At 37.2% G+C, this 27924-nt stretch overlaps 2 protein-coding genes across 3 annotated transcripts; one reads left to right on the top strand and one right to left on the bottom strand.

Moving 5' to 3' along the window:
* Positions 1–3968: 3968 nt before the first annotated feature.
* On the top strand, positions 3969–17443 carry CCDC152 (coiled-coil domain containing 152). 2 transcript variants are annotated; one of them, XM_051804818.1, is made up of 9 exons: positions 3969–4110; positions 6093–6185; positions 6595–6700; positions 12510–12578; positions 13604–13668; positions 14830–14932; positions 15624–15751; positions 16695–16781; positions 17312–17443. In XM_051804818.1, the coding sequence occupies exons 2-9, from the start codon at positions 6099–6101 to the stop codon at positions 17432–17434; spliced, it is 768 nt and encodes a 255-aa protein (XP_051660778.1). In that variant the 5' UTR covers positions 3969–4110; positions 6093–6098; the 3' UTR covers positions 17435–17443. The 2 variants fall into 2 exon arrangements, with proteins under 2 accessions (XP_051660778.1, XP_051660779.1); XM_051804819.1 differs by lacking the exon at positions 16695–16781.
* An 81-nt stretch (positions 17444–17524) lies between these two features.
* SELENOP (selenoprotein P) lies at positions 17525–26065 on the bottom strand. Its single transcript, XM_051804806.1, has 5 exons — positions 25817–26065; positions 24144–24347; positions 21380–21592; positions 20153–20270; positions 17525–19283 (listed from the first exon to the last, which is right to left on the bottom strand). Exons 2-5 carry the CDS (start codon positions 24332–24334, stop codon positions 18633–18635), a joined length of 1173 nt encoding a protein of 390 aa, XP_051660766.1. The 5' UTR covers positions 24335–24347; positions 25817–26065; the 3' UTR covers positions 17525–18632.
* Positions 26066–27924: the final 1859 nt, after the last annotated feature.

Here is a 27924-nt window from a genome sequence, read left to right as displayed (position 1 = left end):
AATTGAATTTATTACTAACAAAATCAGAACATGATAACGAGAAGTAAAATAAATCTTAAAAACACCTTTCACCCACCCCTCCCTCCTTCCTGGGCTCTACCTCCTCCCTGCAGCAGCAGGGAGACAGGGAGTGGGGGTTACAGTCAGTTCATCACACAATGTTCCTGCCACTCCTCAGGGAGAGGAGTCCTTCCTCTTCTCCGGCCTGGGGTCCCTTCCATGGGAGACAGTCCTCCACAAACTTCTCCAGTGTCAGTCCTTCCCATGGGCTAAAGTTCTTCATGAACTGCTCCAGAGTGAGTCCCTTTCCACGGGGTGCAGTCCTTCAGGCACAGGCTGCTCCAATGTGGGTCCCTACAGGGTCATAAGTCCTACCAGCAAACCTGCTCCAGTGTGGGCTCCTCTCTCCATAGGTCTGCAGATCCCTCCAAGATCTGCTCCAGCACATGCTTCCAATGGGGTCACAGCCTTCCTTTGGGCATCCACCTACTCTGGTGTGGATCTCTTCCCCAGGCTGCAGGTGGATCTCTGCACCCCAATGGCTTCCCATGGGCTGCAGGGGCACAGCTGCCTCACCACAATATGCACCACAGGCTGCAGGGGAATCTCTGCTTTGGCACCTGGAGCGCCTCCTTCATCTCCTTCTTCATCAACCTTCGTGTTTGCATAGTTGTTCCTGTCACATATTCTCATTCCTCTCTTCTCTGAGTGCATTTACATCTGGGCAGCAACTCTTTTTCTTTCTAAAATGTGTTATCACTGAGGTGTTACTACCATCTCTGATGGGCTTAGCCTTGGCCAGTGGCGGGCCTGTCTTGGATCCATCTGGCATTGGCTCTGTTGGACATCGGGGAAGCTTCCAGCAGCTTCTCAGAAAAGCTGCCTCTGTAGCCCCCCTGTCACTACCAAAACGTGGTCACAAAAACCCTACATAAATAAATGTGTATTTGTATGTATTTGTGTATATTTCTATGTTTTCATCCTTTGGACAAATACTTTGGAGAATGCAAGAGAAACGGCTATTTTTATATGAAAAATCCCTTCTGATAGCATTAATATCATAAAACAGAAAAACAGATCTTTTTATCAAGAGGAATACAACACATCAAACAGTATGCTGATGCCCAAGATGCATGATAATACAATTACACAATAATTATACAGTTATACAATTATCCATCTTACTAAGCTACTCTGCAGTGTGACACTAAAGTGTGTTAAACACTGTGATGAGTGCTCTAGCAGGTTAAAACCTATACTCTTCCTTCCATGTGCTCTTCAGAAAAAGACAAAACTAATAATTTTACAAACTAAGTTGAATCTTGCAAATCCTAACTCTGTAAATGAATGTGACACATAGATCTGATATGGCTGGGGTTGCAAATAAGGGTATTAAAGACCATCAAAATGACATGAAGACCAGTAAATAACTGCTCAAGCCTATGCCTGAGCAGGAGTCTTTAAATGTATGCAGATGATGCTGTTTGTGAGAACCAGAATAGAAACAATGTCACGTCAGAATAGAATCTTTGGCACAGAAGTTTCTGGTACAGGGATGCTCACAAGGGCAATAAAAGGCATCTGTGTTTTGCATGTGTGTTAAAAACTCTCTGTCGATTGCACTGTATTCTTACAGCACCACAAACTACCTGCTGCTTTCCACAGAAAAGACCTCCCTATTTGTCTAACACACAGTGGATATCAGACATTTTTTCAGTGACCACTAGACTCTTGAACTATCTTGCCAGAGAAGTTGCTACCCTATAAAAGGACCAAAAAAAAATTAGAATGAACTGTAAATGAACTATAGAAAAAAAATCTCATATCTTGGAAGTTTGCAGTACTAAACTGCCTACTATTTAAGCCTCAATATTTTAAAAGCTAAAACAAAAGAATATTTGCTGACTACTAAACGTATTATAAGCTAGATGTTCTACCCGTCTTACAGACTTTGTGCCATGTATGTCTGTGTCCAAACCTGTCATATATTTTTCCCTTGAAGTTTTTTTTTAATGCATTTTCCCCCAGCCTGCTCACAGTAATCACCTTCCCAGTGGTCAAATGACATGCTTACCTGTATGTCTTATACTTAAATATGACTTATTTAAATGACACATAGGTCATTTAGCAGAGCATTACTGCAAATATAACATATAGCCACAGGGTAACATTTTTGTCTAATCATGAGAATTGGATTTCAGTCTTCATTCCATTTCATCGTGTGAATGTAAACTATACAACACACCACCACTAAATAATTAATACAAAAACCAGTCTAGGCAATATAGTGTGGTTTACTGTGCATTAAAATGCTCACTACTCAGAGTTTGGTGGGGTTTTCTATCTTTATAGCAATCAAGAGTAACCACGCACCTTTTTCTAGGTGTAAGATGAGCATGACCTTTTGCTTTGGTTAAAAAATAACTTTATTAACATGGAATTATTTTCTTTTTAAGTACCAAACCTTTTGAACAGATTTTTGGGGGTGCTACAATTTACAAGAACAACTCAAATTGTGAAACTGATTTTGTAAAAACTGGTAAGTGAAGCAAGGAAAGTGAGCTACAAAACATGAGTAGCATGTACTGAGTTCACTGGGAGATGACAGGAGTACCCCTTTCTCTATTAGTATCTGTCATCATGACACTCTTGGTACTGTGTCCTTCCCTCCCTTGTGTCTCAGCTGCAGATCTTCCATTCATGCACAAGATGACATAGGACAGATGAAGCCTCTAACTCATTTCCAGGAAGGTCTGAAATCGGACTGCACATGATAAACTCATTTGGTTAGAAAGTGGGAAACTTATTTCCAGGAGGGCAAAACCTGTCTGTGAAAAGGTACCCCCAACAAGGCCAGGAAGCATCCCCAGGACCCTGGACATCCCATCATCTGGGCCAACACTGGAACCAGGTTTTTCTCTTCTTTTCTTTTTTTCTTTTTCTTTCTTTTTCTTTTCTTTTTTCTTTCTTTTCTTTTTTTCTTTTTTCTTTTTCTTTTTCTTTCCTTTTCTTTTCTTTTCTTTTCTTTTCTTTTCTTTTCTTTTCTTTTCTTTTCTTTTCTTTTCTTTTCTTTTCTTTCTTTTCTTTTCTTTTCTTTTCTTTTCTTTCTTTTCTTTTCTTTCTTTTCTTTTCTTTTCTTTTCTTTTCTTTTCTTTTCTTTTCTTTTCTTTTCTTTTCTTTTCTTTCTTTTCTTTTCTTTTCTTTTCTTTTCTTTTCTTTTCTTTTCTTTTCTTTTCTTTTCTTTCTTTTCTTTTCTTTTCTTTTCTTTTCTTTTCTTTTCTTTTCTTTTCTTTTCTTTTCTTTTCTTTTCTTTTCTTTTCTTTTCTTTTCTTTTCTTTTCTTTTCTTTTCTTTTCTTTTCTTTTCTTTTCTTTTCTTTTTTTCTCTTCTTTTCTTTTTTTTCTTTTCTTTTCTTCTCTTTTCTCTTGTCTTTCTTCTTTTCCCTTTTCCTTCCCTTCCCTCCCCTCCCCTTCCCAAATCTTCCCTTTCCTTCCCTTCCCTTCCCAAACCCTCCTTTCCCAAACCTTCCCAAACCTTCCCTTTTCCTTTTCTTTTCCTTGTCGTCTTTTCTCTCTCTCTCTCTCTCTCTCTCTCTCCCCCTTTTCACCTTACCCCTTTATCCAAAACCAGCTGTAATGTGCTTATACAGTAAGTCAGAGACCAACATACCAATTTCCATGCCAAGTGTGTAATGTACTAAAAAAACTTCGAGGTTTTGTGGACTCCTAGGTTCATAAAGTAAATTAGCAGCTGTTTCTGTCTAAAGAGGACACGTCTAAGTCCTATGAGGAGCGGCTGAGGGAGCTGGGGGGTGTTCAGCCTGGAGAAGAGGAGGCTCGGGGGTGCCTTTTCCCTCTCCACAAATGCCTGGAAGGCGGTTCCAGGGAGCTGGGGGCCGGTCGAGTCCATCAGGGCCCGGGGGAGGGGGAGGTTAGTGCCCCCTGCAGGACCGGCAGTGGTACGCTCCGCCGGCGGGGCCGTGTTCCCGCCCTCGGGGGCGCGCGCGGGTTCCTTCAGGTGCCCGTGAGGGCGGGGGGGGGTTGTGGGGATCCGGAAAACGATGGGAATGCTTGAAACGCCTCTTACTGAATAGCAACTACGTTTAGTTGAGGTATGAATTTAAAAAAAGTAATATCTACTTTAAAATATATATATATATAAATAAATATATATTAAAATATAGGTTTCCCTGCCATAACGAAGCAAAAAAAAAAAGAGAAACTTTAAATTTCAAAGATGGGATAACCGACTAATTTAAAAAGGGTACTGAAAAAGCATGGGTGGCAAGACGCTAAAGAGAGATTAAAAGAAGGTGTCAGTTTTATGGCCGTCAAAACTACAATTTAAATCTTTTAGTTTTCCCTCAATGGCATAAATATCACAGTTCAAAACAAAAATGCCTTTGGAAGACATAACACGTGCATAGTGATATGCACAAAAATAACAGTGATGAATATTCTTCCTGCTGGAAAAACACAGCATTAATAATACATTATTTTTAATTTACTGTTTCGGTTCAGCAGGAGTTTTGTTCCCAGTGGCACTGTTGCCTAATGCTGCCAAGTGCTGAGCACATCCTGTCTTCTGAGAAAATAAATGATGCCACAGAATAAGGAAACACGCAAACTAAAAGCAGGACACAACAGCAGCTCCCTGAACTCCCATCCTCAGTCAATATTAGGAGGGTAGAACACAGATTTAAGAGTATAACGAAAACAAATGCTGATTGACAAATGCAAGATACTGCCCGTGATAAGGATTGGAAAGATCGGGGCTTGACATTCATAGAGTACATTTAGACTATCAGCTAATAGAATATTAAGATGTGTAATTGTTTTAAAAAATTGAATGTCCTGAATATATATTTAAAACTCTATTTTAACAAATCGTTGCATTGTAGTAAGTTAGAAGTTCATCGATTCCTAACTTCGTAAAAAAAAAGAAACCAACAAAACCCAACCCAAACAACAAAACCCCACTAATTTAACTTAGAAGCATTAATTCCTTAATGTTACCTATATTCTGAAAAATTGTTGATTTAAAAAGAAAGCTTTACTAGTTTTAGTGTCACTAATTTTAGTCTCACTGAGGAAACAGTGGGTACAAGAAAAAAAAACAGAATATGAAACACACAGAACAAGTATCTTACTGCTTTGGTAAAGAAGTTACATACAAATAAAGGCTTGTAAATATTGAAAGACTGAGAAATTAATTCAGTTATGTAATTTTTGTTCCTGTTTAGTGTTATGCATTTACCTATCCCAGCCTGACTCTGCTGCCAGTACTTTTGTCTGGAAACCCATTCACTTTCTGGATAATGAACACATTCTATCTTCTGTTTCATCTCTCTTATTGTAATTTTTTGTTATTTGTAAAAAGGCTATTCACACATTATCACACAGAAGTGATGATTTTGTTTGGACCATATGGTTTATCTGGTGTTGGAATTTTTGTCTCATGGAGCCTGATGTTCAGAGATAGTTTAAATATTTTTAGAAGCAACCACATTGTGTATTTCTGATCCATCTTGCAAATGTATGTTGAAGATTCTCTACGTAGAATTTATAAAAATAGGAATTGTATATAATAATCTGGAATTATATGGGTGTTTTTCAAAATACCATTTTTTTTAATTCTACAATAGGGTTTATGTGCTGCAATGTCTATCACGGATCTTAACACACATTGTTTATAAGAAAATATGTAAGTTAACCTGAGTAGCTGAGTATTAAAACATCTACACAGGTAAAAGGTCTCGATGTATGTGCCCAGTGCATCATTATGTCTATGAAAGCGTATTCACGTTAATTTTTTGGTTGGTTGCAGCAAAAATTCCAAATTCAACTATATCATCTAACAGTTTGATGAATTTTTGCTTGGGCTTTCTGACATTCGTTGTACTTCCTGGAAATGCAAGATCTTAGGTTGGCTGAAGTTTAGCTTCACATGCAGAAGTAGTTTTAACTTTAAAAAAGGAGTGTACTTTGTTCTGCTTATAATTGTGCTTAAGAATTTATATAGTTTGAATGAGAAATATATGAATTCATAGAGAGATTTTTTTATATATATTAATCGTTAGATTGTATGTTTCAGAAAAAAATGAATCACAGTGTTGAAGAAACTATGAAAAAAAACAGTGTGGTGAACCTTGATAAACTTTTAGATGACTTCTCAGAGATAGAAAAGGTAAGTGAAGAAGGTAAAAAATGTTGAAACTGCTATCTATAATTATTTTGTGACATTTTTGAGAGCTTTTCAAGTGAAAATTTCTTTTAAGTGGTATCAGCTTATTGTTATGCCTTATAACACCAATTATATCTTGGCATCATAGAAGTGAATTCTGTAAAGCCACTTTGAGAGGAAAACAGTTCATAACTAATTATGTAAGTCAGCATTCTTAGTTCTGCAGGTAAACTTGCAATAGCACAGGCTCTCAAGTCTAGCATTGTTCTTCTCTATAAAGGAATTTCCTGAATTGTGAGAAATAATACAGGTCTGTGACTGCAGTGTTGTGAAATTGCTAATTTAATTTAAACCTCAAGATTTAAAACTTAAAACATATTAATATAATGTTAGTATTTTTCCAATTTGCTAGAAAATATCAGAAATTAACGAAGCAAATAACCTACTGATTCATCAGCTGGAAAAATGTAACAGGTTGCTAACATTAAGCCAATTAAAGGAGGAATCGGTAAAAGAAGGTAAGTTATTTTTTTATTAAGGTATGATTTTTGCATATATTCAGGAAGTTCTGTGAGATATTTCCACTGTTTTCAGTCATATAAAATAAAAAATAAAATAACAAGGATCTAAGATACTGTATGAAAAGCAGCAATAACTAATCCTAGGTCATGTAATTAAATCCCTCTCATAGTAACAGTTTGCATTAATATTATAAGAATTCAAACTGTTCAATGAAAAGTAATAAAATGGTATTTACCATTTTCAGGTGGAAATTATAAATCTATAAGTGTAATTAAAATGTTGCCAAATAAAGGAAGAACTAAAGAGAAAACTATAAAATTAAGATTTTTGGTTTTACTCTAGAACTGTATGTTTTCAGATGAGTATTTGAAATAAGAGATAATATCTAGTACTTAGCATAGATTTGTGGTTGTTTATTTTTTTGTAGCTGGTAGAGTTGCTGAAAGGTGCACCTTTTTGTAGGACTTTCATCTCTGGGACGTCAACTTGCTAAAACTTAGGAAACAGGATAGGAATAAACTTAGTTTCATACCAGAATGAGATTGCCAGTTGGTTTCACTTAAATCTTCACTGGGACTTTGATAATTTAGCATAATCAGAAATTGAGTACTGAAATTGAGAAATTAAGCTATTGAGTAAGAGAGTGAAGTTTGCTAATCATGATAATCTACTCAGATATACCAAAAAACTCATGATACAGGATGACAGGTGATACAAAGGGGAGGTGAAAACCAGTAGCAGTTCGTATGGGAGGCATTTTATATAAATAGTGGTTGGACATAGGTGGCAGCTTCTCAGGAAAGAGGTCTTGATGTCCTCTGAACAGTTCTCTTAAAATATCAGTGCTAAAAGAAGCAAACATCGTGATAACCATGATTATGGAAGAAAAAGAGAAACAAGCATCATGCCCCTGTAAGGTCTGTGATTTTCATGTAGCTTTCTGGTCCACACATATGAAAACAAACATACCAGAACAAGAAGAGGTAACAGAGAAGGTGGTAAGGTTTTCTGTTGTGAGGGAGGAGGACTCAGGGAATCAGGAACCAATCATGTAACAAGGACTATGGATGTAGGCTCTTAACCAACCATCCACTGTACCCATGCAGGGCTGGCCCAGCAAGGACTGCCATGGTCAGACAAAAGTGCACATTACCAAACAAGTATGTAGTGATGGGAGTGACTCAGGAGGCCGAGTCAGAATGGAGCTCACAAATGGTAACAAAGGCCAGATATGGCCTAGGGATCACCACCAGGTCTCCAGTGATGAGGCAGGTCTGATATCAAGCCAGAAAGTCACTCCCTAGATCATGACCCGAGTCTAGCATGTGGCTGCAACACAGCTGCACCATAGGCCCAGGGCAAAAGCCTCAGCTTAAAAGCAGCTCCCAAGGGAAGGAGGGGCAGCCATTTCTGGATCAACTTCCAGCAAGGTCACCAGCTATACTCTTTCTGAGACGGCCTTGTGCGCAGCCAAGAACCTGGAAGGTTCGTTCACAATTTTGGAACATCTGAAGGAAGACTTAAGTTGACTGGAAACTTCTTAGCCTGAAGAGAAAGAATAGAGCTGATAGGACTCATAGCTGCAACACTGTGAATGGCACAGAGAAAGTGACTACAGGATGAATATTCATTGTCCAATGTAATAAGAAAACTAGATGGAAATAAAACTTGATTGATTTAAAGCCTACAACAGGAGGAACTTCTCCATACATTACAAAATGAAGTTAAATCAATTCCACAAAAACCTGTGGATAACGGAATTATAGAATAGTCCAATAAGATTAGAAAAAAAACATGGAAAAAAACTTAAAAAAATTTGACAAACATGAAGACAGTATCTCTCACTGAGGTCTCCCTTACTTCTGTGTTTTGGAAGTTGAGAGGATGTATCAAGTGTTTATCCAGCTTTTTTTTCTCTTTCCTGAAGTATTTTGTACTGGGTATTGTGAAGTGGAATAGTGAACTGGATGAACTTTGGTTTGAGTCAGAGACACTTGTTTCTTTATTAAGCAGAAAAGACAGTGCAGGACAGTCACTCAGAAACAGAACAAGAGGCTTCATTATTGATGAAACCAGAGAAGAGTGAGTTTATATAAAATAGATTGTAAAAGGGGAAAGGAAAAGGTGGCCAAAAAGAAGAAATTATTCTTTCTGTAAAACCTATGGAATAAAAAGTAGCAGAGAAAGTGAAAGAGACAACTTAGGAAATCAGAGCATCTGGGTTGACTGCAACAAGGAAGTAGAATGTACTGAAAACAGATAAAAGTCAGAAGAGAGATTTGAGCTTTGTAAACAGCAGTGCCTCACTTTGATGAGACAAGAGAGAAATTATTTTATGAGATAGTTATGCTGATACAACTGAAGAGAACAGCCTGTGGAGCTTCTTTTGAAACACACCATGGAAAAAAAATTGTGAGTGGCAGAAGTCCAAGTAAAAATAGCAGAGCAATCAGCCTGAAATATGAACCAGTTTTAGCAGCAGGGATAGTCAGGAAAAAACGAATTTCAATAATACTGTAGTCATGGAAGTTATATGGATATAGACAGGAGGCAGAATTTTGGAAGACAAGGATTCTGATCAGTGAGTAAGAGCCATTGCAAAGATATTAGTAGCAGTATCAAAAAAAAAAAAAAAGGTGAGAAGTACAACCTTGGAACAATGTGGGATATCCAGCAGGTGATTCTGAAAGTTCCTTGATGGTAAGGAAGTAAAATACTGTAAAGATATCAAAGGGGTAGAATGTATTTAGCAATTAAAACAGTTATCATGATTGTTCTATTAGGTTAAGCTCAGAGAGGTTGTGGAGTCTCTCTCAGTGGAGATATTCAGGAATTGTCCAGACACAATCCTGTGCCATGTGCTCTGAGATGACCTTGCTTGAGCATAGAGGTTGGACCAGATGACTCACTGTGGTCCTTTTCAACCTGACACATTCTGTGATTCTGTGCTTTGCGCCTTTATTAAATTCACCTGCCATGTTGACCCTTCAAAAGGGGTGATGGCATATGTTGTATTCAGAATCAGAGTACTAGAAGTTTCTCAAGTTAAATTGTTCATAAAAAACTTTTGGAAGGTCAAAACACTGTGGGTTAAAAAAAACCCTCTTTAATATTGATGAGGTTATAGAGGGATCCTGTGCAGAACTAGAGAAGATGCAAGAGACCAAATACAGCATTGATACTTTCATTCTTGCTCTGGCAACAGTTATCCTAATAGACTGTAGTTGTGAGAATGGCGTTTATACAGTGACATTGCCAGTTGTGGCTTGGAAAAAAGATTTCTCCTAGCCTTATGTCCCAAACTGTTTTCCAGAACCAACTCAGCCAGTTCCTGAAAGTTTCTTTTAAAGAGTTGGCCCAAAGGCAACAGAAATTGCTTACAGCAGAGGAGCAGAAAGAAAGAGTGCCGTGGAAGGAAAGACTGTGGTTCCACCTATCCTGAAGGGTTTGTGGCTACTAGTGGTAGTGGGGTGGAGGAGGTGGAATTTTATCCCGGCTTGAAGAACTCTGTTAGTATGTGAAACAGAAAAATAGTAGCATTTCATATCCCAAGAAATCTCCAACGAGTGAGAATCTGAGAGCTCCTTGATATCCTTGAGTGCAAAAAGTCACTCTGTAGAACCATTTAAGGTAAAAGAAGACTGGGAATTCTGAAGGAAAAGCAAAGGAAAAAAGAAAACTTCTGAAACTCTAGAGAGAAGGCAGTGAAACACTTATACCCAAGATAAAGTGGGGAAAGATAAGCAGCTTGGCAAGTACACGTTCTGAAAAGTCATAAATTAACTTTATTTTCCCTTCATATGTTCTTTGCTGCACCAAGTTGAGATTCAGAATGGCAGTTTTTGTTCTATGTAAATCATTGCAGATCCACTTAAGGCAGATGCAAGTCTGGCATCCTTGTTCTCTGCTCCTAAACCTTCTCTATGGTGACTAAATTGACTCGTGTGGTACTACAGTTCTGAACTATGTTCTGCTGTAATTTTTTAAAAGGAAGCAATCACATTAGTATCTATGAAACACCTAAGGTGGCTCTATTTAGCATCTTCAGAGTTGCCTATTTGTTTACTTAGTGTTTCTAAGGTGTTAAAGAAAAAAGTGGTTGATGTAACTGCCCTGTAAAAAAATCAGTTAGAAGTGCAGATGGATGAAACTGCAATAAAGTAGTCATTAAGCAGGGAAAATGAGCATTAGGCTGTGTGATCTTTCTGCATGTAGGGAATAGTCCTTACAGGGAAGAAACTACACAGAATCCATAACAGATATGCCAGAGATCACAAAGCTGCAATCACTTAGCAAAATTTTGCTTTTTCTCTATAATGTAGACAAGCAAAACTTGTGGGTTCCCAGTAATTTCTTCCAGTCACAACTGTAATTACTTATGGGGTCTGCCAAGATATGTCCTTTAAAGATAAGAAAGATATTTTTGTGAGCAGATATTCTTGGGACTGAACAGAAGAGTGGCTTGCACTCAGTTTTTATTCTTTTGAAGACTAGATATTGCTCTAGTGTCTTTCCATTTTTGCATGAATTACAAGCATTTGAATTTGTTTCCATATATTTTCAAACGGGAGGAAGTTTGTAGTAGAACTAGTTGGTACAAATGGGCATGCTAACCTAGTGCTTCCGACTTGGAACAGGATTTTTCCACAAATGGTTTTGATCCAATACACGGAGTGAGAGCTGGCGGTTTCTGTGCTGCTCGTGCTCCCTCTACTGGGTTTTTTTGGAAGCATGTAACGGGAGAAGACATCTGGCTGAAGTATTCGGCTGCATGAAAAGCAGACTTGATGGAAGAATAGGCTAGCAGTCAAAAAGATTGAGTGGAAAACTGAATCTCTCAGCTGAGATCTTAGTTCGTCTTCCTGGCTCCATTATTTGTAACGTGGTCTTTAATTATAGGATACACAGTTTTCAACGGAGCTGCAGCCTGATGAAACGTGTAACTGTTATTTATCCTACTTTTATCTGTTATGGAAGTTAAAACCCACTTACGAAATGCAGCAGCACTCTGGAAATAGAGAATTTTAAAGAGTAAACAAATTCAGTTTTAGCGTCTCCACTTTTCCCAGTTTTTGACTGTTTTGCAGCTTTACTGGTAGGTTTACAAGGAACATGTAAGGGGTAGAAGTAGTATTTAATGGAACCAAATGGTATATTACAGGAAGTACACACGGTGTTCAACTGTCTAAAATACAGCTTAGAAAATAAAATCACGAATCACAAATATGCAGGCTGATAACAGGTTGCATGTGTATAGATATAAATGCACATAACTACTTTGTATTTATTGAGATAACAGGGATATAGTAGCATATCCTGAATCACTCTAAGTTTATGTTGAGACATAAGATGAATATTAATATACACTAAAAAGTGGGTGAGAGACTGCAATGAGTGAATATAGTTGATCTTCTTAAAAAAAAACTTGGCAAAAATGCTGTCAGGAAAGTAAGCCACAGTTTCATTAAATACACAGATTGCTGGAAGACTGATATGGAAAACTTTTATTATTGATCAGAAGACAATAAGATCCTTGTTTTCTGGCTAGAAACAAGAATTTAATAGTTTTATGAAATTGTTTGTATAGCTTCATAAAATTGATTTTAATCTATCATCAAACTAAAAACTAAAATTAAGCAGTAACTATGTAATAATAATCTGTGTTATTTCTACAGTCAGTAAGAACACTTAGAATAATGTTTAATCAAAATTATTATCAAATATTTGACAGAAGTTTATAAACAAAACGTAAACTTCCTTGTGAAGAAATTATTCAAAAAAATCTGCATTTTTTCTTTCTTTTAGAATGCACTACTCTACAGAATGTGATAAGTGGTCTAACACAAACCATTGAAAACCAGTGTAATGTCAAAGGTAAAAGCAAATATGTTCTTATATATGCTGTACTGTAATTTCAAATGAGCAGGCATTTAATGTTTTTGTTTATATTTGCTGGGTTTTCAAGACAGAGAAACTCACTGCCAGAAAAACAGAAAGTAAAAAAATATATCTCAGATCAATTTTGTGCAGTAATAAATATCTATTGCTATTATTCTACTTAGAATCCACATTTAAAAAGGTTCTGCTTCAGTGAGGTTATTTTAATCAATACTTGGGCTTTAAATTTATTTCAGTATAGCACAGGCAATTTTACAAGAGGTTAGAAAGCATCATTCAGCCTTTTGTCTGTAGACTATTAAAGCATTTATGAATAGTTTTTATCACTATGTTAAACCAAAGAGTATTAATCCATAATATAATGTTCTTCAAGTTTTGCTGTTATCCATAAATACTTGAAAATTACTAATTTTTATTTAAAAACAAAATACATAAATATTTGCTATATCTTTATACTACTATTCCGCTGTAGTTAACTTTATAACAATTACGTGTTCAAAGCATATTAGCATAAATATTAATAAACCTCTAAAACTGGAAGTATATTGCTGCTTTTAATACTCAAACTGATACTAATTTTCTAAAAAGCATCTATTTTTCCTAAATTCTGTTTTTGAGATACTACTTTCTAATTTTTAGGGAACAAGTACTTAAAGACTTGCATCCTCCAGTTTGAAACTGTTGTAGCCATGATAAAAATCTTTTATTTTCTGAGTCAAAGAACTTTGCATTTAGATTTTCTTGAATGCATCATTTACCAGGAGGCTAAAGACATTTCCAAGTAGTAGTACCAGGCAAATATTATTATTAAACTATGATTGTTAAAAAATGTAGAATGAGAGCATATAATTCTGTAAATGATGATTATAATGCATATAAAAAAGTTTCTTAAAGTTCACCCAAGTCGAAAAATGAAAGTAATTTCCTTATTCTGCTTTCATGCTAATGATATTGTCAAAATGTATTTTTTAGTATGTAATCTAGTTTTTTTATTTATGTAGATGAAAATGATAGACTGAAGGATACCATTCACACCTTGGAAGATAAATTAAAGGCTTCTGAAGAGGTAAGTCACAAATGTTCATTCTTTAGGTAGAGGAATAATATTTTATCTCTGTTGTAGCAGTTCATATATCTTTATATTCTTAGGTTTGCTGTTGACACCTTTATTGTTGCTCTTCTCAATGTTTATCATGTGTAAAAAGAGAAGGGTTGGTCTCATGACAGCACCCATGTGAGAAGGTGTTAAAAGAACTGAGAGATTAAAACCATATAGGTGCTGAGAACTCTGTCTCAGTCTAAGATGCATTTGGGGTTTTTAGCTCTATGTAGCTTTAAATTCAGCTTTAAATTCTAATCTGTTGTATTAAAATAATTTTTTGTGTGGAAATAAGGTTTTTATATTCAAGATACTTGGTTGTGCTGCCAGAGAATCAAGAATGGTCTGAATTTTGTCTAGTTTCTTTGGAAATAAATACTACAAAGATAATAGGTCTCTACCTCTTATCTCTGTCTCATAATAAATTCCATTTATGATCTCTCTACTTTCTATCTATGGCACTCATTTTTGCAAAGGAGGTAAAAACAGCAGGGCTAATCATAAGTTGTGTTAGTTCTCTGTGCACAAAATGCAGATCTGTTACCTGTATAGGATTAGGAATCTCACTGCTGATTTACTTTGCCTGTGTTTGTACTATGAGTTAAAATTAAATATTTATACCAATATTTATACAATTTGCGTGCTCAGACTCTGAATATCAGTGCCACCAGCATCGCTACTGCTGGTATTTCTACTGCTTCCAGTATGAAGTTGTGGAATCCTTGGTATAAGCAATACTAACAAAATTCGTACTTAAAATACAACTTTTTAATGCAATCTTAGAGTCAAAGATCCACAAAAGTAAAACTGTACTGGCTGAACTAACTGCACTGTCAGATCCCGGAGTGGGGAAAGGAATATTACCTCTCCATTTACCTGTTCTCTTAAGAAGTACAATTTCTAATTTTATGTTAGCTGACAGCTGCAACACAACGAAATCTGCTACATTTTTCATCTGTGGACTTCAGCCAGACTGTGTAAGAAGTAATTTGGCATATTGAATTTACAGGATTGAGGATCAAACAAGTGCTGAATTATAGAGCATATATTATAGAGCATATAATTTTTGCCTAATTGTTGTGCTTTGCAGAATCTGCACAGTTTTTATAAAACATTTTACATTCACAGGAATATAAAGATCAGATTGAGAAACTCATGACAGAAATTAAAAACAAAGAGGACAACCATAAATCAGAAATAACACAGTTGAATTGCGATATAAGGAAAAAATGTAAGTTCTCTGAATGCTATTGTATGGGGTAAAACTTGTATAACCTGTAGGAGCTACATTTCCTCTAAAAGTTCCACTTTTTAGTGGAAACATATGAACACTAGAAGTGGACAGTGTTTATCTGAATTTTATCTTTGCTAAAGAGTAGACAGTGACAATAAGGCAATAGTACAGCAACACAGGATGAGCAGAAATTCCCAAACAGTTAGAACAAATGCTGGGAACTTGGACCTAAAAATCTGAAGGACTGAAGTTTTGGGTAAAGTGTAGACTGGAAACTTGCTTTGAACTGTAAGCTAAACTGCTGTTAGAGTGTTCTATCTGTGTTCAGGAGAGTAGGACATTATTTTAACAAATAAATAATATTGCAATGAGAAAAAGCTTATTTCAATACTAATTTTTTCCATTAGAGGCATAACCTTGAAGTGTAGGATTTTTGGTCATCCACATAGCTGAAAACAACTAGAAAAGTTTTTGTAAAACATGATGATTTTTTTAAAGAGACACCATCTCACTGGGATGGGACAGGGTGGTTTTCAATCAGTTTGATATGGTTTTTGCTTGAATGAAGATGTTTTCCAATGAAACACTCACCTGATATTCAAGAAAGTTTTAATATTTAGGAAATTATGTTATTTTTCCATCAAAGAATCTTCGATAATCACAATATCTGGTGTTACTTTGTTGCTAGTTGAAGTAAAAGAAATGGAGTATAGAGAAGAGAGAGAGAAAAAAGAACTGGAAATACTAGAGCTAACGAGACAGCTGAAAATTCAAAATGAAGAGAAGCAAAATGAAATAATTAAACTGCAGATAGAGGTATGCATTACAAGGCTGACTTAAAGATGAATTGGGCATTGGGTAAACTTCAAAGAGACTCTAGTGAAAAAACATTAATTAGTACTTAACAACATAATATTATGGAATCTAGAAAACTTAAAAAATTATTGTCTTTACAAAGATCAGTGGCATAAGCTCCCTTCCTCAATGGAATCTGACTCACTTCTGCTCAGGATTCAAGTTCTGCCTACTGTATAGGGAGACTGAAGTTTGCTCTGTTCTTGTTTTAAATTAAACTACTTTGAAACTTTTCTAGGCTTTTGAGGCATAAAAAAAATTAAACAGCATTTTCTGCTTAACTTTCTTGTTTTTAATTTCTAAATGATGGGAATATATATTACAATTTACTTTCGTAATAAAATTCCAATAAAAAATTAGAATCCTGCAGAGATTTAAGTCAAAGTATTCAACATGTATTTAATTGCTCAGGTTTTAAACCACTCTCATTACAGAAATAATTAAGGAAATACTTCAAATCTTTCACATATCAAAAAAAGAAATAAAGTGTGGAAGTGTTCATGCTGAGTTACTCTTGGAACATGAGGGAAGGATGATGGTTTCAGAGGTCTTTAGCATCCTCTGCATCTTCCCCTCCTGTAGACATGTGGCTCAGGAGCCTTCAATTTATTTTTTTTTCAGTAATGTTTTTTACATCTACATCTTTTTGATCATATTTGTGCTACAAACCTTTTGAAATATTTTAAGGCTTTTTTAAAAAGAAACATAACTTGTAATGGCGTTCTTTCTTTTAAATAAACCTACATAGCTGCATTTGCCTAGGATTAATTAGTAGATAAGCCTGTTATTACTAGTCTCAGGTAAAAAATGCAACTAAAAAAAAGTGAAAATTATATTTGAATTATTTACTATACCTTTTTTTCCTGATGGTTCTTATTGTTTTATCTTTTCCTCATTCTTTCAGTTCAATGCTAAATTAGCAAGAGCTCAGGATAAAACCACCAAGTCATTTTCAGATGCTTCTGTCTTGCCACAAAGTATCTATCGAAGGGTATGTGCTTTAATGGTCCATGGTCAACAGGAGCTGCACTGTTACAGCCTGTTGGAAACAGGACTTCCCTGGGTTTTGTCTGTGTCTGTGTGTTCTCTCTCACATATCCCTCCCACACCTAGACAACTAAATTCATAGAATCATAGAATAATTTAACGTAGGACAGACTTTTAAGATCACCAAGTCCAGCTGTCATGTCTTTTTGCATATTGATACCTTCGGGGTTCAACAACAAAAGACCACATGTGAGGTGGTTTTCTAACCACCAGAATGACTAACCTGGAAACTTAAGACAGGTGACATAAGTGACACTGATATAAACTGTGTATGGGCATTATTTTTTTTGTAGGCTTGAGATTTTGGGATGTCACAAAAATAGGATTTTGAGGAAGTAATCTTGGTCATTTTGTGATACAAACTAACGAGGAAAAATATTCTAATTAGAAAATCTCTCATTTGCAATAGCAAATTGTATTGTTATATAATTCTGTGTGATGTTTAACAATGAGGCCTTTCTTGCATTTTTACAGAAGCTGCAGCATCTCCAGGAGGAGAAAAACAAGGAAATTGAATTTCTCCGAAACACCATAAGAGACTTAGAACAACGTCTTCATAAAGGCCAAGACTTGCACCTAAAACGGAAGCGATTTTGAGTAAATGACATGAAGTATTTCAGCAGAACATGCAATTCAAAATACAGATAGTGTATTTCAAACTGTGCATCTCAAAGTCAAAACAATATATGAAGATAGTATTTTTTTATTGAAAACACTCTTGTCAAATATTCCAAAGGCTTGCACTCCATGTATATGCAGGGCTACACTCTTGCTAATCAGCATTCACAATAGAAAGACTCAGGTTTTGTAGGAGTAATAATTTCCCTATCAAACCATCATTAATTATGGTGTATGCTTTCATAGCAGTTTTCCTTTCATAAATATTATTTTCTTCATCCAGAAATCCTTCAAACAACTGGTTTTACTTCCATTCAGTTAACCAAACATTAGAAATGCTAAGCTACAGACAGAGAAATTATACAAGTTTCAGTGGTATGTTATCTTACTAATTGATACAGATTTATCAAATTCAGCACAGTTATAAACAAAGATAAACATTATACTAAGATTAAACTCATTTTATCCCTCCCTCTTATTGATTCTGACACTGATTCTGCATGAAGGGCTGTTAACACTGCTTCTCTCTTTAGGCATGATCTTACTGATTTAGTAGGATTATGTATTAATGGATCCTTTTATTGTATCTAAGCCACAAAAGTTAAGCATATAAATCTGTTACTTTAAAATAATTCAGTTACTGTTTGTATATTACATTTTCAACAAAGTTATTTTGTCACATTGCTTAGGAGTAAGTTTTTTGTGTGCATAGTTTGTATCCCCAGGTTAGGAAAAAAACTAACTGAACTTTTGAATAAAAAGTGATTAAACTATCTGTCTTGGTTATCTTCTGTTCTTTATTGCAAAACATCCGACAGGAGCCCCTAGGTCATAGTTTATGCTCCTGTCCTCAAAAATGCAAGCAGAATGTTAGAAGAAAAGCAAGAAAGACAAATTAATCAAGAATGCAGACACCTTCCCAGTGCACCTGAAAAACAAACTAGGGGTCAATTAAATTCCATTAAATTATGATGCTTCTCAGTGATGGAATTTGACAGGTATTCTGTAATTCTAAGAGGACTTCTCTAAAAGTCTACTTCTTTGCAATATTTTAACTCCACACACCTGTCAGGGTAATTTTTAATCTGAGGCAATAAAAACACCTAATCTGTTCATTTTTCTGCTCTTGCAACCATATGAATTTAGTTAGCAGGATTCCCTTGCATTTTGAAGGTGCTTAGTTTGTTTTTCAGGCTCAGTTTCTCGCGTTTTCCTGTCACTGTCAGGTGTCACTGGTTTCACTTTCTCCTGCTGCTGGTGACTGTCAGGCAGCAGAGAGCAGACGTCACTGTCAGGACTCAGTGATGTCCTCTGCTGCCAGCTCGCTATGTCACCTGCAAGAATTTGGAAGTGCTCCGTGACACTGTCAAGTGACAGAATTTCCTAACTCTTCAAACAGAAGGTGTCGACAATGACAGCATCAGCTACTAGAAGTCGAGTCTGATGCTGTCTGCCAATTTCAAGTCAACTGGTTCTTACACCTGTTTTTCCCTTTTTTTCATAGCTTTTTCTCTTGCGTAATTTTCACGCTTTCTCCTGGAGGAGCAGTGTCTACCTGTTCCTGACTACCTAAGTGATCATGTCTGTGATGGCCAAACACTCTGTGATGCCAGCCGCTGTGAGGATGATGCCTCTCAGTTTCAGAGGAAGTCTGGCCATTCTCATTTTTGGGATGATGACTGCCGTGGCGGTGGTGGTGGCGGTGGTGGTGCCCATGTCTGTGCAGGTTGTGGTGATGTGGGTGTTGACCAGTTGGTTTGGGTTCTCTCTCTTCTAGCTTATCTGCTTTTCTGGTGATGTTTTCACATACATCATCAATATCAGGTTCCTGAAAAACAGAGGCTTACATTAAATACAAGGCAGAGTATTTAACTAGTTGTAAAATATTAATTATCTTAACATTTTTGCAGAACCTGAAATCCAGTTTTAAATTATTTGTGCCACCTTGTTGAAGAATATATGGATGTATAAAAAATAACCTTTCATTGAAACACCACTGATAAAAGTGCTTTTAATACAAGCTTTTAGCAATTATAGTTCCAGTAATCGCTAACAAGAAGTATTTTTTTTCTAGATCCCACATCTGACCTGCCTGTGGCCTATATTTAGATGGAAAACTGCATTATGGGATCAAAAAATATTATTCCTAGTGAACTTTCATGACTATGTATGTACATTTCTTGATAATCCTTAGAGTAGTTCTGATCTTTAATTATACATAAAACAAAGCTACCCTTCTTTTATAGCAGTAACAATAATTTGTCATCTTGTATTATCACTTTTTAAAATTACTATGTTTAAATGCAAACTAAAATGAATATTACCTCAAACCAGCTTGGATTTGATTCCCAGGTTTAAAAAAAATACCATCTGTTTATGTCCTTACCCATCCCCCAAAACCAGAGTAGCTAATTGCTCACTAGCTGTATATAAATCCACAAACAGAATTAGCCTCCAAGATTACATTTAGGTTTCCAACAATTATTTCTATCACAGGCAAGTATTCTGATAATCAGTCTATTATAAATTAGATCTAATTAATTTGGAAAAATATTTAAAACCTCTCTGTCAAGACATATGAAATGTGTAAATTCTAAATCATGTTTTTGTGGATTAATCACACTGAAATAATTTTTTTTAAGTACTAGTCAAATCCAGTTTCCTGTCCTAGTATACACAGATGAGACAAGAAAATACCGTGTAAGAGCAGTTTCCACACTTGTTTCCACAGTATGCAATCTTAATAGCTTCTTCTACATATTGGAAATGCAGGAAGGAATAGGGCAGTCCCAGATGATACACCAGACGGCCACATCTAAGGAGAGAAAGAACTTTGTGGTTACATGTACCTGAAGTTAAATCTCTCTTCTCATCACATCTCACATTATTCGCACCAATCCACCCAAACTGTATAGTCCCATGGAGAGTGTTCCTGTTCAAGGAGTTTACAATGGTTGCCTGCTCAACTGCATCAGCCAGCAGCGTGAAGAGAGATTTCTAGCTGTACTGGCAGAAGCTTCTGTGTTAGGAGTCCTTAGACTAGCAAAGGTACACTCATTACAGGTTATCTGGCTAATGAATAGGGCTGCTTGCACAGCAGTTGTTGCATCCTTACAACGTGTTTTTATGCAACCTCACATGTATTTTGATTGGAAAGTGTATTGCGGTGCATCTCCATTACACATTTAGTGTACATAAGGGGATTTTTATGCTGCCTATTTGCTCCAAGTCTCTACTTGAGTGTTCTGATATGCACTTGACTACGCTACTGGTCAGTTTGAAGGAGTTGAGTAAATCCAGAACCTGTACACAAGGGCCTCTTATTTAATACCCATCTATGTGTGGGCCTCTAGCCTTAGCTCCTTACATGTCTGCAGTGCATGTCCATCAACAGGTAAACCCATTGGGAATGCTCATTACAGTAGCATAACTTGGATAGATTTCAGTTGCAGTTACTACTGGCTCTGCCAAAATATACAAGTGCCAGAATCCTGTATCAAAAAGTTATTTTCTGCTGAAGTTTTAAGTTTCAACTGAAGACTAATTTTTCCATATGTCTACATTTTCAACAACTCTGGTCAAAATGTTTCCACTAGAACTTGGATAGCTTTCCTCTTTGATTCTACTTTGACATGCATGGGTGTAATGAAGTTGTCTGAAAATAAAAATAGTGTAAAACAAGAAAAAAGTTATCAAATTCTACACTCAGTTACATTAATCTAAATATACAGTAATTATAAAGAAAAAATTATTTATTCCAAAATTACTTATGCAAGAGCAGACTTCTTTTTTTCCAGTAAACTTCAGCTAAGAAGTTAATAACGATGTCTTTGTTATTTGCACATAAATGAAATGATATAGATTTACAAAGCATTACTCTAAATATACACAAATATTTTTCCGTGTTTCTCTGTAAACACACACCTGTCATAGATGAGAAAGTCATCCTTGTTTCCATTTAAGGTAGTCCAGACATCATCCTGTTGTTCTTCTTGCTGGTAGACAGTAATATAGTCTGAAACACTTCCGTTCAGTAGGTGAAATTTCCTCCGGGACTGAGCTCCCTGATGGTTGACAACCACATACGAGATGTTGACCAGTCCTTCATTCTCTAACTTTACTCGCAGGTCCTCCAATCTAGTGGGAATGTAGAGAAGCAAGACCATAAATCATTAGAGAATCATAAGATTTGCCACAAAAGTGAATATGCTCCATCTTGCTTTTATTACAGTGAAGTTATTTTATCCCAGTTTTAATGGCAACAGTCTAATAGTATTAAAACATTCTTGCCATTTTCCATGACTATCAACTATACTGTCACTAAACCAGACTTTGCAACAGCTCATATGCCATGAGTCCTGTCCTTGTAAGTAGAATGCAGTAAACCAGACATCTGTTTTCAGACTGAATTCAGTGTTACTTTTACGTCAGCTCTTTCATAGCCTCCATGGTCCAACACAGTTTATTTGATGCCTTTATTTGAATGCTGAGGTTTTGGTCATACAGTTGGTGAAAGAACGCACACCATAAATACAGCAGAGAAATGAAATATCAAGAAAGCAAACCTGCAGCAAAAGGTCGACAGCTCTCCCACTCATCTTGACATGGCTATTTTCTATAACGGCCAGAAAAGGGCTATTACAGCAGCGGGGGCAAAATGAGTGCTATAGAAATGCTGCACAACCTGTCTGGCAGCTGTTAGTCTTTCCTCTGGCTTTTCATCACAAAAGTCTATCTCTGATAATAGTTCAGAAAGCTGATTTCTTGCTTGATGTGGGGTTTCTTCCTTTTGGTTTGTAGCCTTCCTGTTGAGCTGCTCTAGAAAACTTTTATTTTTCAGTTGCAGGAAATAATCTAGAATGTGGAAAATTCTTTTAAATTTTTCTGACCTGTGAGAATCAAACCTAAATACCTTGAAAGCCAACTGCAAAGCCCACTTTTGACTTTGATGGAGCTAGAGATTTACCAGTACTTTTTCAAATCCAATTCTTAGTAAACTTGCAAAGCCTATTGTACTATGAAGTTATGCAGCCAAGAGGGGCAAACTAAGATGTCCTTACTGTGACTAAAATCCAAGTCTGAAACCAGTATTACTAATTTTTACACCAAACTGATTTCATGATCACTGAATGAATCCAAGATAAAGGCTTTATACAATTCCTGTTTGGGTCACCTCATAATTATTTTCTTGCTACTGTTACTGTCATGATAGCTAATTATTTGCAAAGAGTGGGTTCTAGAAATCACAGCCCCAATGTCCCAGTCCTGTATGAAAACACAGCACAGTTGACTTCTTTGAATGTTTCATCTCATTTTTGAAAGGCCAGTCTTTACCTTATCCTATGGATTTTTATATATCATAGAATAATAGAATCAGCTGGGTTGGAAAGGACCTCCAAGATCATCAAGTCCAACACTTGATACAACACCACTGTTGTTACTAGACCATGGCACTAAGTGCATCTTAAAAACCTCCAGGGATGGAGAATCCACCACTTCCCTGGGCAGCCCACTCCAATGCCTGATTACCCTCTCTGTAAAATATATCTTCCTAATATCCAACCTAAACTTCCCCTGGCAGAGCTTGTCCTACTGCTGGTTGCCAGGGAGAAGAGACCAACCCCCACCTGGCAACAACCTCCTTTCAGGGAGCTGTAGAGAGGGATGAGGTCTCCCCTGAGCCTCCTCTTCTCCAGACTGAACAACCCCAGCTCCTTCAGCCTCTCCTCACAGAACTTGTGCTTGAGTCCCTTCACCAGCCTTGTTGCTCTGCTCTGGACCTGCTCAAGCACCTCAATATCCTTCCTGAACTGAGGGGCCCAGAACTGGACACAGCACTCCAGGTGTGGCCTCACCAGTGCTGAGTACAGGACAAGAATCACTTCCCTGCTCCTGCTGGCCACACTGTTCCTGATCCAGGCCAGGATACCATTGGCCTTCTTGGCCACCTGGGCACACTGCTGGCTCATGTTCAGCTTCCTGTCAATCCAAACTCCAGGTCCTTTCTGCCTGGCTGCTCTCCAGCCACTCTGTCCCCAGCCTGTAGCACTGCATGGGGTTGTTGTGGCCAAAGGGCAGGACCCGGCACTTCACCTTCTTGAACCTCATCCTGTTGGAATCAGCCCAACTCTCCAGCTTGTCCAGGTCCCTCTGCAGAGCCCTCCTGCCTTCCAGCAGATCAACACTCCCCCCCCAGCTTGGTGTCATTTGCAAATGATATATAGAGAGAGAGGACTTCTGAACACAGGCTGGAAAAGCACATTAAAATCATGTTTTGATTTGTCTTTTCCCCTACAGATCTTGTGTAAGAAATGAGTGGTCACAGATCTCTGTTTCATGTGATCTAGCCATGTTAGAGAATTGTGATGTTTCTTGGCTTCAGTGTCTTTGCTGTCTTAATCATCTGTTCCTAACTGAAGCATAATCTTGAGGAACCTGTTTCTCTTGGGTTTTTGTGTGGTTTGGGTTTCATTAATGTCAAGTGGATCACACTAATAGGTTGTAAATATAATTTGGAGAAGATTTGAAGTCAGAACCCTCCTGCTGAGAGTGAAACTGGTTACTAGGTCACATATTCCAGCTGTAGTGGTGGCGTTTGAGGCAGCCAGAGTTCATTGAGTGCACTGTAGTAGGGCACACATAGTATCCTCAGCTGGGTAACAAAAACTCGGAAGACACTTATGCTTACCTGGAAGCCTGCAGCAGGCACAAGAATCAACTAGCCTGGAGGAGAGCCACCACCGTCACTGTGCCTCTGGAGTTCAGCATTGGGTTCTCCTCCCCAATACGCCATTCTGGGGGCTCCTGGCAGTTCTGGACTTCAGTCCCTCCTCCTGGGAGGAGGCAGAGAGCCAGAACTAGCCCCAGCCCTGCCCACATGGCTGGGCTTTTCCTGAGAAGAGAGAAAATAAAAGTGAGATCAATACCTAAAGCTCCCATAAAAAAACACAGCAGCATTTTGGCTCCATTCAGTCCAGAAAAGAAAAAGTCAAACCTTCAAGAATAAAGTTGAGCTACTTTGTTTACTGCTCAATGTCTTTGATTTTGCAGTGGAGTTCCGCTATAGCAGATATGCAGGTGTTTTTGCTTGTTTGGTTTTTTTTGTTGTTTTTTCTCGCTGCTGATCGTTATTGCATCTTAACAGCTGAAAATAACCTTTCAGAATAACTGGATTTTCTCTTAATACTACTAATCACACTAAGTTATTTCTTCCTCTTTGTAAATTCTCCTTAATTGTTTTTATCACTTCAGTGATTTTAAAGTGGCCTGTTTCTTGTTTTTTGAAATCAACTGTGCTCAGCCAGTTTACAGTAGTAAGAATCTAGACCAGTTCACTTCAGATTCCAGGGTAATTCCACTGACTTAAAAGTACATGCACCAACACTGTATATCAGTACCCAGCGAGTACTACAGAACCTGGTAGAAAAGAATAAAAAAAGATTTCAAGATTTTTTCAAGTCTTTCTGGAGAATTTGGATCCCATTGTGAAAATCTCTGAAAAAGACAGGCACTAGAAACAATTTTGCATAAACAGGAAATGAAGACTGAGTTTCAGGATTCCTCAGATCTTACAAAATCTCCTATCCACACTTAGTCCTTTTAATATTTATGAAAACCAAAGCACATGAGAAATTCTGTAATTACCTTTCCCTTTTACTCCATGAACATCACAATTTCGGCTTAAAATGTTCAGAAAATACTCATTATCGAGAAACACATAAAATTATAAAGTTGCTCTCCAACATGTCCCAGGTTGTGGAATTGTATAACTTCACCACTTACATCAAAGTCTCATAGCGAACACAGAACAGTTTGGAAACAACAAGGTCTGATAAATAACGTGTGTTTCATCAATCTTGTCATATTCTAAGAAAATTAAAACATTTTAATAATTGATCTTTTAAAACAAGAGCCGGCTGCTGCATTTGTAAAATCCAGCTGTTCCTAATGTTTCTTTTCTGCAGTTCTACCAAAAGCATTTCAGGTACAGTACTTTATAGACTAAACTGTGGTCCAATAGATACCAATAGAGACCTTTCTTTCACTCTTTCCACATACGAGGAAAACCTCTTGCCTTTACATACATTCTACACACATAGAACTCTTAGGACATTTTGAGATCCTTCTATGCCTTTATAGTAGCCTCCTGCAGCAGTGGCATAGAGTGCCCAGCAACAGCTGTCTCACCCTGTGAACCACAGGAGAGCTATGTTCTGCATTATACTTCTCTTCACATTTCAACTCTATAGTTTGTTTCCAATGGAAATTTCCACAGTCAGCCTTTTCAGCCAAAGAAACAAGCAGACACACTGCCAAATCTTAAGTCATGAAGGTCTTTCACAGCAAACCCAGTACACTTACCCTTTCCCTCCTCCCCCTTCTTGGCAGCTCCAGCTGGCTCTGCTGCAGAAGAAAACAGTGTGGGGAAAAGGGCTGTGGTATTTATATGGCTCTTGTTTATCTCACTTTGCAGATACGGTTCAAAGTTCAGGGAGCTTTTTCTGAACAACCTTGCAAGCAAAGAAAACGCCTTTAGCAAAAAGAGCCAAAATATTTCTCCATTAACTAATTCCAAGTGGAAAGCATTTACGGTGCATAATGACAAAGTATTTTTAATGTAATGACTTCAAATATCATGTTATGCGGTTTTTCGGTCACCCCAGTCAGCTAGAGGTAGTGGTACAGTCAGGGGAGGGGGATGGGCCAAAGAGTCATTATTTTCTGAACACAGTGGTAACCACAGCGAGGGGGGAAGGTACTTCTCTATTATAAAAACGCTGAGCTAGCAGGTTTTTTCTCATGTGCTTTATCTGCTGTTTGCCTTAGAGAATGGTGTGCTCTGTCTAAAGGCATGTGTGTACGGAGCTCCTTTTGCCCAGCTGCTCTTGATTACATCACTCTGCTTTCAAACTTACTTCTGTAGAACTTGCCAGTTTATCAGCTTTTGCTGAAAGTTAGAGCCCAGAACTTTAGCCATTTAAATCAATGTAGCTGCAGGAAAGCCATGAAGTTTTGGCAATAGCTATATAACTGGCAATAGCTACACCCTCATCACTGAGGTATCTGCGGGCATTCAGGTTAAACTGTTTCCTTACCCCCTTGCCTTGGTGAGAGAATAGCTTATGCACGGGGTGGTTTACTTCGATAGCAGTTTGCTTGGGTTTGATTTCCTTCAATGTAAACGTTACGTGTGTTTATGGGGAAATAAATGTTTAAAAACTGGTTGTGCCCTCAAGAGTTCACAGTGGTGAGATTGATATTGCTTAGTTCTATGGCCTGACACTGTCTTCTGCACAGATAAGCTTTGTGCGTCTGGCTGGGTGTGAGAAAAAGAACTGCTGACCTTGGGGTTTTATGCTGTAGAAGTCAGTGGAAAGAATGAGGAAAATCTGAACTTTCATTCAATAGTCTTGGAAGATACAATGCAGAAAACAAACAGACATCATACTGGGCCTGAAGTTTTTTTATAAGGTAGAATGTGTTTATCTTCCTTATATTGTTAGGGAAACAAATCTTGTATTCTTTGCTGGTTGGGACCAAGCCCTCATATCTGTGATGTCCTTTACTATTCCAAATGATAGACAATTTGCTGACCTCCTGCTTCAGGATTGGGTGTTGAATTCTCAGGTCTAATAAAGTCCTGTAAGGTTGTTTGGAAGTAAGTATGTGGCATGCACCATGTCCATCAATTCCTCCATGAGCATGGAAGCAGCCAAATAGAAATTAAGCAGGGCTCACTAATAGGAATAATAAAATTTATTCTATTAATAGGGCTAATAAATCTTTTATTAGGGCTAATAATAATAGCTCAGTAGTGAGCTCAATAGTGACTGACAGTTGGTTTCTTGCCAATTATTGCAACACAGGTGGAGATACTCTCAAATGAAGAGCAATATTCCATCCCCATTTCTTTTCTGCTTTGTAGAGAGGATGGGGGCAAGGTTTGATTAGCAAGTGCTGAACCCATAAACTACGTTATACCACTGAGTGCTGCTGAGACATAAAGCCCACAAGTACTGAAGAACAAACAGGCCAGATGGAGTGAACTGAGCTGAAGAAGCTAATGTATAAAACAGCTACATTGTTGTGGAAAGCACACTAAGGATGGAAATGTACAGTAGTCACTACTGAAAAATTATTATTTCCTTCCTTAGACTATGCAGAGGCCCCTGCAGACCCTGCCTTACCAATGATGAGAAGCAACTGTTGTTAGCAATTAACACTGTGACAATAAATACTATAGGTAGTATCATTTAGTGTTATATTACATTATATTTATTATAACCTTCATAATTTTAAGGTGACTTCAACTAAATTCCTAGCGATAAGCTATAAGCATGTTGCTTTATAACACTCACCTTACCTTAGATGGTTGTACTGCCTCAATAATCTGACTTGAAGCAAGGGGCAGGGAATGTTATAATCATGGGTGTGGATTAAGATAGATCTAGATAATTTGGTTTAGAAAT

This window comes from Manacus candei, unplaced genomic scaffold (assembly GCF_025592945.1).
Source record: "Manacus candei isolate 608988 ecotype Guabito, Panama unplaced genomic scaffold, ASM2559294v1 h1tg000061l, whole genome shotgun sequence".
NCBI lineage: Eukaryota > Metazoa > Chordata > Aves > Passeriformes > Pipridae > Manacus > Manacus candei.
Note: the sequence above shows the minus strand (reverse complement) of the source record. Positions and strands in the feature narration are given on the sequence as shown.